Source organism: Panulirus ornatus, chromosome 6, assembly GCF_036320965.1.
Source record: "Panulirus ornatus isolate Po-2019 chromosome 6, ASM3632096v1, whole genome shotgun sequence".
Classification (NCBI taxonomy): Eukaryota; Metazoa; Arthropoda; class Malacostraca; order Decapoda; family Palinuridae; genus Panulirus; species Panulirus ornatus.
Window position 1 is genome coordinate 13507606 of NC_092229.1, and position 12631 is coordinate 13520236.

Here is a 12631-nt window from a genome sequence, read left to right on the forward strand (position 1 = left end):
AAGAAACAGAAGATCAACTATACGTCACATGGGGAGTGTACGTAACATAATTCCAACGAGTAATTACTGAGTTCGATGACCGTGCAGAAAGACACAGTTTAATTTTCTTAAGTACGACTATGATGAAGGGGTCTAACATCCTGCTGTGATATAGAACTCGAAAGACAGTCATGAACTAATCAACTCGACAACTGTTCTAGATAGAATCTCTTGCTTCGAGCATGCCAATGGGCAGGACGTCTGAACAGAACCGTATACATACGGCTAAAGAATGGAGCAAGACTATATGCTTCTCATGTACTCACAATCATCAAGAAATATACAATCAAAAAAACACATCGGAATACTTGAATGTATCAACATTTCACCGTGTAATCAGCGAACACCAATGCACTGAACAGGGTGCTGGTTACTGGATGGGAACCACTAGTGTCAGATCACCGGACTCGGGCAGATAGGATCTAAAACTCATGCTAAGGTTGTAAACACTCCTGGGAAACCAATCCTCGGGTCTCGTACCCTTCATAACAGCAAGGCTCTGCTCCCTACCCCTCACTGTCTTCTCACCTTATGAGTTTGAGCAGAGTGAAAGGTAGTAAACTACTGACTCGTAAATGAACTTGTACTGATCACTAAGAAATCACTGTTTTCAAAACGCATCTTATTAATGAAAGGTAAATCAAATACTGTACTTTCCTTATTTACCTTCAGTCATCGATGAGAGAGATCGAAGTTATCGACGTAAGAGGCCACTACTCACCTCGTTTTTGTTAGCGGACGGCTGTACGACGTTGACGTTTTTGGTCTGCATCGTTGACAGCTACCTCAACACTGCCATCTGTTGGGAGCAAATCAAAGCGATGAAAATAGCTCATCTTCGCCTACAGGAAAGACACATACATACAGTGTTTTCACAACAGAATACACCATAGCCCTAATACCAATGAGATGGAATGGATAAGGACGTCTGAGAGGGTATTGTAACGTCTAGAATATATTAATACTGATAACTAAAGGATCTTGACACAGATAGCGATCATACTTCAACTGAAATTTCGCCATATGTGCTAAACGAGTGTTCAAGATACACTTGACTGGCCACCTGAAATGCTGTTCAAGACGTCACTGGAGGAAGGTAAACTGCCACAGGAGTGTTAAGAGGTAAATGTTACACCTACATTCAAGTAAGAAGACCAGGAAGCTATGATGCAGCACAGACCACGAAGCTATGATGCAGCACAGACCAGGAAGCTATGATGCAGCACAGACCAGGAAGCTATGATGCAGCACAGACCAGGAAGCTATGATGCAGCATAGACCAGGAAGCTATGATGCAACACAGACCAGGAAGCTATGATGCAACACAGACCAGGAGGCTATGATGCAACACAGACCAGGAAGCTGTGATGCAGCACAGACCAGGAAGCTGTGATGCAGCACAGACCAGGAAGCTATGATGCAGCACAGACCAGGAAGCTATGATGCAGCACAGACCAGGAGGCTACGATGCAGCACAGACCAGGAAGCTATGATGCAGCACAGACCACGAAGCTATGATGCAGCACAGACCAGGAAGCTATGATGCAGCACAGACCAGGAAGCTATGATGCAGCACAGACCAGGAAGCTATGATGCAGCACAGACCAGGAAGCTATGATGCAGCACAGACCAGGAGCCTATGATGCAGCACAGACCAGGAAGCTATGATGCAGCACAGACCAGGAAGCTATGATGCAGCACAGACCAGGAAGCTATGATGCAGCACAGACCAGGAGCTATGATGCAGCACAGACCAGGAAGCTATGATGCAGCACAGACCAGGAAGCTATGATGCAGGAGACCAGGGAGCTATGATGCAGCACAGACCAGGAAGCTATGATGCAGGAGACCAGGAAGCTATGATGCAGCACAGACCAGGAAGCTATGATGCAACACAGACCAGGAAGCTATGATGCAGGAGACCAGGAAGCTATGATGCAGCACAGACCAGGAAGCTATGATGCAGCACAGACCAGGAAGCTATGATGCAGCACAGACCAGGAGACTACGATGCAGCACAGACCAGGAAGCTATGATGCAGCACAGACCAGTCTCTCTCTGGCGAGCGTGTGGTCTGCGAAATACTGGAGAGGTTTGATCGCGAAGAAACTGGATGACTGCTTCCAAAGAGGAAGCAAGTACTTCAGCCAGAGAAAACATGAACTCCGGGAAAGGACGTCATGCGTACGAAGTCTTTCAGAGTCTCATGAGAAAGTGAACTCCGTTTTAGACATAAGAAAACTGTAGATCGTGTGTATCTGGACTACCACAAAGTATATGACACTGTACCGCTAAGGAGGTTCGAAAATAAGCTGGATTTCCATGCAGAAATAAAGGGGGAACCTACTTCGATGAAGGGGAAGATTATCCCGGTGGATGGGAGCAACAGACACATGTGAGAGGAGCCTTCTCGAAATGGGTTGGTGTCACCAGTGGCGTGCCGAAGGGCTCAGTCCTGGGACCACTGGTCCTGCCAGAAAGAATATACTCATACCTGCATATGTTTGCGGATGATGCCAAGGTCATGGAGGGATACCTGCATATGTTTGCGGATGATGCCAAGGTCATGGAGGGATACCTGCATATGTTTGTGGATGATGCCAAGGTCATGGAGGGATACCCGCATATGTTTGTGGATGATGCCAAGGTCATGGAGGGATACCCGCATATGTTTGTGGATGATGCCAAGGTCATGGAGGGATACCTGCATATGTTTGTGGATGATGCCAAGGTCATGGAGGGATACCTGCATATGATTGTGGATGATGCCAAGGTTATGAGGGAAGTGGAAAATGATACAGATTGAAACAACTTACAACGAGACCTAGACGAACTCCGAAGTCGGCTTGATATACTAGTGACAATGAGGATGGGACCGACTGAAGGAAGACCTCGATACGAACATTTTCCTGCCGGAAATAAGCCGCAGGAATCTGAATGAGAAGGGTTTAGGAGTTAAGACTGAACTTAGCCTGTCGGCAAAGCCTTATCTTAGAAAATAAACGAACTATCTGCTAGGAAATATTAGACTCACATTCAAGAACGTGGATAAGATGATGTTCAACAAATTGCTCACATCGTATATTGAGGCCAAAACTAGAATATGCTTCTCATTTTTGGGGTTCACCGCATTAGGCCTAAAGGAGTACAACGTACACAAAAAAGGTCCAGAGGAAGGCAGCGAAGATGGAATCAGGATTAATCAAGCTGAGTTACAGTGAGACATAAGAGGCCATAAATCCGCCTACAATGGATGGGAGAACTTGGGTAAGTATGACTTTACCCGAACCTTATGGCTTTAACCCACTATGATAATCTTAATAAGTGATCACTTCGAAGGATGCACAGAGTCTGTAGCATACTATCAAGTAAAAGAAAAACTTGTTAAGAGAAGATGTAAAGTTGTTTATGAGACAAGAAGGACTCGTGTATGAATGGCGTAAACTGAATGATGAAACCATGAAGGCTGACGCCATACAAAAGATCAAGAGATGGGACCCCACGGATGTAGAACTCCCCCCCCCAGTACTGCATGAAAAGGTAGTCACACACACACACACACACACACACACACACACACACACACCCATGCGTATAGGTGTAATTTCTCCTCATAATTTGTATGTCATTCCACTTCGTCGGAAATTATTACGTCTGTCAATTATGGTGTATTCTGAAGATGGCTGTCGCTGTATCCCAGACTGTGGGAGGTTCACAGGGTCAGGAGGACACCTACACCCTTCGGCGGGAGACAACCACAGGTTGACGGGAGCCAACGCGATCACGAGGGGTGAGTGGGTGAAGTGTGCGGAGGGCGTGGGAAGCTGTGCGGCCGGATACACAGTCGGCCGGACGTAGGACAGTGGAGTCTGCTGCCGCTTCTGCTAGGAAGGGAGGAAGGGAGCGTGGGAGAGGAGAGGCAGAGAGAGAGGTGAAGGTGGGAGGAAGGTGGGAAACTAGGAGTGAGGGAGGGATGGAAGTTAGGAGGAGTGAGATAGATTACCCGTACTGATATGATGAGGCTGTCCAGTGAACTGTTGTGCACGGTAACGTAAGTGTCCAGCACAGAACAGATATTGGGTGCTATGTTAGGTAGAGTGGTGGTGGTGCTATGTTGTGTAGAGTTGGTGGTGGTGCTGTGTTGTGTAGAGTGGTGGTGGAGCTGTGTTGTGTAGAGTGGTGGTGGAGCTGTGTTGTGTAGAGTGGTGGTGGAGCTGTGTTGTGCAGAGTGGTGGTGGAGCTGTGTTGTGTAGAGTGGCGGTAGTGCTGTGTTGTGTAGAGTTGGTGGTGGAGCTGTGTTGTGTAGAGTGGTGGTGGAGCTGTGTTGTGTAGAGTGGTGGTGGTGCTGTGTTGTGTAGAGTGGCGGTGGTGCTGTGTTGTGTAGAGTGGCGGTGGTGCTGTGTTGTGTAGAGTGGTGGTGCTGCTGTGTTGTGTGGAGAGGCGGTGGTGCTGTGTTGTGTGGAGAGGCGGTAGTGCTGTGTTGTGTAGAGTGGCGGTGGTGGTGCTGTGTTGTGTAGAGTGGCGGTGGTGGTGCTGTGTTGTGTAGAGTGGCGGTGGTGCTGTGTTGTGTAGAGTGGTGGTGCTGTTGTGCTGTGTAGAGTGGTAGTGGTGCTGTGTTGTGTAGAGTGGCGGTGGTGCTGTGTTGTGTACAGTGGTGGTGGTGGTGGGAGGGTCTTAACAAAGACCACAGCCGGCCGGCCTCTGATCCCCCCACAATAACATTTGGTCGGTCCTTTAACTTGCCGAGGTCTTGTGAAAATTGCCCTTTCCTGTATTCCCCATCAGCCACCATGGGAAACTTCCCGGGGGTCTCCAGATCCCACCACACCGAGACTATAAACTCATCGTCCACCTGACCAAAGGCAGGACCCTGGTGACCCGACATGTTCAACCCCTCGACAGAAAGGGACGGGTCACAACTGCCAGTAACTTACGTGGTCACTAGAACTGTAAAGCGAATTTTGTGTTGGATTTTACCAGAGCGGCCGCACTTTACTGGCTGCTTCTCGGCCCACCTGTCCGTTCACGTTCACCCCTCCTCACTTCCTCCCTCGCCCCGTCCACCCTCATCTTCCCCCACCTCCACCCACCCCTCGCTCTTCCGTCCTCTTATTCCTCCTCCTCTTCATCTGGTCCTCCTTTGCTTCCTCTTCCTGCTCCTCCCACACCTTTGTTTCTTCTGTTCTGTCAGCGTCGGGTCTCGGCCAGGCCAGGGAGGTGCGGGTGGGTGGATGCCAGGCAGATCCGACAGCCTGTCTCCTTCACGCACCTGCCGCGCTCCACCATAGGTCTCCCTCCTCTCTGGCTGTTCCACTCATTCCTCATGTTCCCGCACACACAGCGGTGAGCGTACTCTGCACTCCTCCTGTCCATGCTGTGGGTACTGACGCAACGGAGGTTAAAGAGTGCACCAAAAGGTCTGGGAACTGGGCCACAATGACTAAATCATATTATATTATGAGCCAATTACTTGAGGGCAAAGCTGGGGTGCTTCTCAATTATCTGGTCACAACGCTACATTGGAGGGAATTCTTACACAGACGTTGTAATGTATGACAGGAATTATCTTGTCAGTTCAGGATTAAGAACTGAAGCAAACTCCCGTTCGAATCTTCAGCCAAGCCTGAGTCGAACTAGAGCAACATAAAGCTGGCTGCTGATCCTATTCGTGGAGCGATAGATTTGGAGGTTCTTCATCCATTGTATGATGATGGTGGATGGATCAGCCTGTGTCATTTTCTACTTGTATTAAGTCCACAAAATCTTAAACAAGTTCTTTCTGAATGATTGTTGTTAAACTGTATCCAGGTACACTAAAACTTCAATTGACTCCTCAGACGAATGCGCCACAGTTAATTCCTCTTTCGTATGGTAAATTCTGATCCTAAAATATGAACGAATTCACAGGAAATGACCTATGTCAAGGACAGGTCAATCATTCCTGAGTCGTGCTTATGACAAGTGTGTCACTCTCATGTTGAAGGGTATTAGATGCTGTTAGTGAAGAGAAGTACTCTACAATCACAATCACTTTTTTAGAGACACTGACAAACCATAAGACAATGAGAATATCAACCACCTTTGGAAGGCAGATGTTCAATGATTGATCCTGACTTCCTATTCTGAGAGGGAACCGTCTCTCTGCTACTATGACAGTGCTACCGACAGCGCCGGTGTGGCTCGTCATAGAGATTCTCTTATGTTTATAATCTGTAGCAGTGAGTGTTCAGTAGCAACTGATGTAACCTTAACATTAGCTCTGATGGAGAAGAGAAAACTTATGTTTAAAGGAATCAGTTTCCCCTGAGGTAGGACAATGTGGCTACTGTCTAACATGGTATTGTTCATGAGTAACATATGTTTGACAGTAACAGATTTAGTAAACCATTGACAAGAATGTCTTACTTTGAAGGAGAAAGGAAAGGATTTGGTGCAAGGGTTAGGATCCTTTTGTTTGAGCATCAGGTGACTAACAGACTGTCTCCTATTGTTTTGTCTCTGATGTCAGGAAAGCCAAATTCTTTCCTCAAATCTAAAATCTAAGTTGTTCTGTCATAAGCAGAGCAGTCATCCTAAACCAAGACCTTTACATTCTGTTGCCTCTGGTGCTTGATGTACTTCCAGACCCTTACTCACACTTCAGCTTGTCCTACCTCATTAGCTTTAATCTCCCCATTTAGCTTTTCCCCTCGCACTTCCGTTTTTCCTGTCACAGGCCCTTTACTCTCCCCCTTCAGCTTATCCCACCAGCTAAGCTTTATTCTTCACCTTTAACCTCAAACGAATTAAGCTTTACTCTGCCCTCATAGCCTGACCTCTGCTTGCTACTTCCTTACTCATTTCTCACTCATTCTTTCTAGATTTCTGGCTACATTTGGGGTCGATCATATCACACCCCTGGCCACTGGGCCTCCTGACCCCTCACCAGGAGTATTTTCCTATGCACCACATACATGCACTGTAGCAGCATAATCAACTAATCTAATATCTTGGCTTATAAAAGCATAATAACAGTTCGGTGGCGACAGCCACCGTGTGAACTAAATCTAACACGACTACAACTCTGGCTGGAGATGGGGAACATGTATCAGCAGGCTGTAGCACGTTGGATATCACATGGGCGTCGGTAGCGGACGGCAGGAGGATGAAGAGCACCCTGGGACGTTCATGTTACAGGAGACAGTCCGGCAGCCACAGGCAGCATCCATATCCATGGATATTTTTTGTGGAGTCCTCAACCACAGTGTACATATCCAAGGGTCCACACATGGATCACCACCAAGTTAGCAGAGTCTGTGCGTTCGGGTTATCCATCCCGGACGTATGATTTAATAAGCCTGACGCTGTTAGCGACGGCCAACCCCAGCAGGACAAGTGAGGGTGAGGAGTGTGGGTCACATATTAGTTCCCCTGTGAGGTGACCACCTCACGCATCTTAGTAACTCCTTTGGTACGAAAACATTGACCTCTGAGGTACGACGACCAAAACCTCTATGGCGACAACCTTCAGCATGAAAAGATTCTTCCTACAAAAGGGCAGTCATGGTACTCAAAGCTTAGAATCGTCGTGCTCAAGGAGTTAACGATGATGAACCAGGTCATGATCAAGAGGAAACCTTCGATCTCATCATACCCCATGTGAATGATGGGACCAGAGACAGCTCACAAGGCCGTTTTCAGGGGTTCATGAAATGCAAAACAAGAGGGACATCTTGATCCTGGCTAACACTTTCCTCACCCACGATGAGAGAAGGGATGACACACATAAACGTTCATAACACAAGCAGATCTAATCTCCTTAAATGACCTTATGAATCCTACGAAGGATGATGGAGGATATCAGAGCTTGAGCTGTGGAACTGTGCCACAGTGTCAAGGCTGTTGGTTTGACCAGGTCCTCTTTCTCCTTGGCTGACCAAAACTCACGCTTCCATTTCAGGGACGCCGGGACTTGTTATCTTACACCTCTCAAGAATCTCATTTTTTTTTCTAGATTTATTCAGGTCGCATCAGTGATGCCTTCCTCGTGCTGGCGGCGGGGGAGAAGACGATGACGATTCAATCAAGGTGGTCAGGAGGGTGAGTGGGTTGTGTCCCCCATCCTACGATGGCCTGTCATTAGTTGAGGCTAGGCTGAGCGTGCGGCAGGAGGAGCAGGCGCCAATCTCACCACACCTGCTCGCTATGCCCGTCATCTGTCTGCCTGCTTGTGAACGAAACATCGAAGTCGTGTTGTTACTGTATACATCCGGGATTTACGGTGCTCGCCTGCATGATCAGCCGGCATCAGACAGCAAAGGAGGAGGTCTTCCAGATACAATATCCAGGGCACGCCATGAGGAACTTCCATGGTGAGTACAAGAACAATCCTGCACCACCAGACGGGTCGTCCTTATACTCGGGTTCCCAAGTCATCCAGGCACTGGAAATTACCAATTTAGTCTGAGAAAAAAAAAACGTTAATCACGAAGATTATCTTGAAAAACTCCACGAGAAATTCCCATGTAAAGAACCGAGGGCCAAGTTTGGTAGTTTCTCCCGGTGTGTCGTTGAGAGGAACGCGAAGGGAAGGTGGAGAGCAGGTGCTGCGGGAGGGATGACTCACCGACTCATCATCCCACTCATACGCAGGCAGGTAGCTAGCCCTTCCTCCAACCCTCCCCTTCGTCTTCATCCTCCCAACCACCCACACATCCCCGCCCTTCCCCGGCCGCTGGTGGAACAGGCCGTTGTGGTAACTACTTACCACACTGGAGATGCTCCTGGCCGGCCACCACACCTCCTGAGTCACTCCAGCACTTTTTCGCAGCATAACTGAATCACTAAACATATCCGCCCCCGCCACCGCTGCCGCCAACCTGGGTGTCCCGTCGTGGCTTCACTCACTGCACTCTCTACTCAGCTGCAGCCCGAGAATTTGTGTCCTCAGCCCGCGCAGGACATGAGTGTATCCAGGAATTATAAGTATCCGAAACGAGTCCATAAAAGCCTTGAACGTACAAACAACTTAAGTGTAACTAACTTCAACGTACTTACGACTTAAGTGTAACTAACTTCAACGCACTTACGACTTAAGTGTAACTAACTTCCAACGCACTTACGACTTAAGTGTAACTAACTTCAACGTACTTACGACTTAAATGTAACTAACTTCAACGTACTTACGACTTACGTGTATCTAACTTTAACGTACTTACGACTTAAGTGTAAGCAAGATGTGAGCGTCCGGAGTCTTCAGTGTATCTCTCATTTAACAACGACCAGACTTAATTGTATCCAGACTTAATGTATCCAGACTTAACTGTATCCAGACTTAATGTATTCAGACCTTGAATACATCAGGATTGAATACATCTCCTGGACACGTTCCGTGTGTGATACAGCACCTCGTCTGAGCCACAGGATACACAGCGCTCCTATTTCTCATATTTTCCTCACCTCTTGATCACTACACTCCCATGACCCCTCCAACAAACCCCACCTAGGTTATACAACTCCCACGTCCAGTCGCTTCAGTTGACAAAAGAACATTCATAGTTGTGTCTCGAGAGGCCTAGGCCTGGAAGATGGGTATGGCATCAGGTGACAGTGCTCAGGGAAGTGGGTAATAGTGTATGGAGAAGAGGCAGCGCTGCACGAGATAAAGAACTAACACTTCACGACTCCGTGGCTCACCTCACAACTGCCTTGTTCTCCCTCTCTGGAGGAGACACACGACAGACGTGGTGTAAGTGTGTATCCTAAAGTCCTTGTGTCGTGTGCTAGGCCCATAGGACGGGTGGTGACGACCTGATCCAAAAACCCGACATCAATTTACCTAAGAGAATCGAACAGTCGGGAAATACTACGAGTGGACATGAACAGGAAGACCCACACCAGGTGGTGTTCGTCATCATTGCACCAGGTCGTCGTCCAGAGCCAGGTGAGCACGATGACGTCACGTCCTGCTGGTGAATGCTGCGGTGGTTCACCAGGTGGGGTGGGATGGGACCTGCGCTGTGATATCCCACCGTCTGGTGACTGCATCACTATACAGTCTGGGGGGTCGTCACGGGTCATTGGGTCAAGGTCGCCTGCCCATCATGTACAAACGTCGTCTGAGGCATCACACTTCACCCAGGGTAGGATGGCTGTAGAGCCTTACTTGCATGAGATACATTGTGCACCGCAGACGAAGGACGTGTCCGCTGTAACCTGAATAGTGAGTGCTCCCCTGTTCCCATGGCGTCTGACTCACTAAAACCAACGTCCAGTGTACTGCTATGTGTGAGGTGAGGATATGACCGGAGCTGCAAGGTGCTGGTATGGACGCTTGCCTTGTCCATGCTGTGGGGAGCAACGTGGAACCCCCTACATGTTGATGCCAACACCAACCGACCTGCCCGTCAGCCCACCATGCCACGGTGTCACCCTCGATCCACGTTACCACGTGCCTCCATGACCTACGTTGCTGCCTCAGACGTCACAGGGGGAAGCGCCTCGAGCTGGAAGCCGTCCAGTAGCGCACTCGGCGAAGCGTTCAATGTTCTTATGGAATTACACACGCGAGACCACAGCGTCGGCCGCACCTGCAGCACCGCCTCCATCAGGATGCGCCATCATATCTGGTTCCTCTGTTAATACCGACGTATGAACCTTATGTGCCCATACCCTGATGGGTCACCCTTGCAGGATGTGTGATGTCAGGCAGGAGGTGGTGCAGGTCGAGTCACGGAGCCCAGCCACTTGAGACAGTATAGCCAGCCGAGTGAAGCCGGAATGATAAGCAATTTATATGGACGGTTGGCCCCGTGCAACCCAACCTCGGCACTTGTGTACCCGGGAGGCCGTCTCGCATATACCCGGGGCCACGATTGCATCATCGCCGACGCACTTTTGGGTCGCACATTTCACGAAGAAATCCTCTCTGCTGAGATTATCAGTCCCGGCTTTAGTTTCAGTTTGGAAGGACATGGCTGGGTGAGGTGGTTGCTCTAATAAGACTCTGACTATGTAAATACCGTCTCTCGTATAATCCTCAGAATGCGGCGGATGCGCAAAAGGAAGAGAAAACGTTCAGACGGGGATACGATCTCAGCTCCTGACTCTGGTGTGTGTGTGTGTGTGTGTGTGTGTGTGTGTCGACGGTGACAATGTCCTCACGAGGGTCCTCACCTCACCTCCTACCACCCAGACACTACCCTTTAGCCCAACAGGCAGCTCGACACTACCCCAAAACCGCCTCATTAATATCATCATCGTTATTATTATTATCATTCCACGACCCAAGGATTGTATAAAGGCCCTCGTAGCTTCCAACACGACTGTGCAGTCTACGTTCGGCGGTATAGAACTTGGGTCTGATGGCTATCATACCATACAGGGTGGTACCGTCGTGCTCATGGGTCGTACCGTCGTGCTCATGGGTCGTGCCGTCGTGCTCATGGATCCTACCGTCGTGCTCATGGATCGTGCCATCGTGCTCATGGGTCGTGCCATCGTGCTCATGGGTCCTACCGTCGTGCTCATGGATCGTGCCATCGTGCTCATGGGTCGTGCCATCGTGCTCATGGGTCGTGCCATCGTGCTCATGGGTCCTACCGTCGTGCTCATGGATCGTGCCATCGTGCTCATGGGTCGTGCCGTCGTGCTCATGGATCCTACCGTCGTGCTCATGGATCGTGCCATCGTGCTCATGGGTCGTGCCATCGTGCTCATGGGTCGTGCCATCGTGCTCATGGGTCGTGCCGTCGTGCTCATGGATCCTACCGTCGTGCTCATGGGTCGTGCCATCGTGCTCATGGGTCGTGCCATCGTGCTCATGGGTCGTACCATCGAACTCATGGGTCGTGCCATCGTGTTTAAGAGGGTAACGAAGGTGTGTGTGTGTGTGTGTGTGTGTGTGTGTGTGTGTGTGAGGGAGGGTGGGGAGGCAGGGACCCAGCCGGACACTCGTCCACGGCCCGCCAGCCACGGGGACCGGTTGAAGCTCTCACAGGTCACGCTACCAACACCTCTCAATGAAACGTCACGCGACACTTGTCACTGCATGACACTTCTGCCACTCATTCCTGATGAATGACAGCATCTCCCAATTCCTTCAACCGCTGGCAACATTTCACAAGTATGGAAGAAATTATATATATATATATATATATATATATATATATATATATATATATATATATATATATATATATATATATATATATATTCTTCTTTCTTTCTTTTAAACTATTCGCCATTTCCCGCGTTAGCGAGGTAGCGTTAAGAACAGAGGACTGGGCCTTTGTGGAATATCCTCACCTGGCCCCACTCTGTTCCTTCTTTTGGAAAATTAAAAAAAAAAGAAAAGAAAAAAATATATATATAGACATATATAGGTAGAATGACCCACTGGTGACTCTAAACTGGTATATGGTATATGCTGAAGACATCACCCTGCACGTCTCCCGGCCAGGGTTATAGCTGAAGGTTCTCCTGGCGTCCATGTATTTCACATTTCTCTTGTGGTCTGCTGGCAGCACCCTGGGGGGGGACTACTATACTAAACCTTTTCGACATGAATCACATCGAGATTCCTACGTCTGGCCCTGTGCAAGGTATGTCATGA

General features: G+C 48.8%; 1 protein-coding gene across 1 annotated transcript in view; it reads right to left on the minus strand.

Annotated features, from left to right (window-relative positions):
• The window catches only part of LOC139749066 (uncharacterized), a 193222-nt gene that overhangs the window by 112044 nt on the left and 68547 nt on the right, over nt 1–12631 (minus strand). The window contains 1 exon segment of the mRNA XM_071662523.1: nt 761–838. Coding sequence (XP_071518624.1) covers nt 761–811 — 51 coding nt within the window. The 5' untranslated portion in view covers nt 812–838.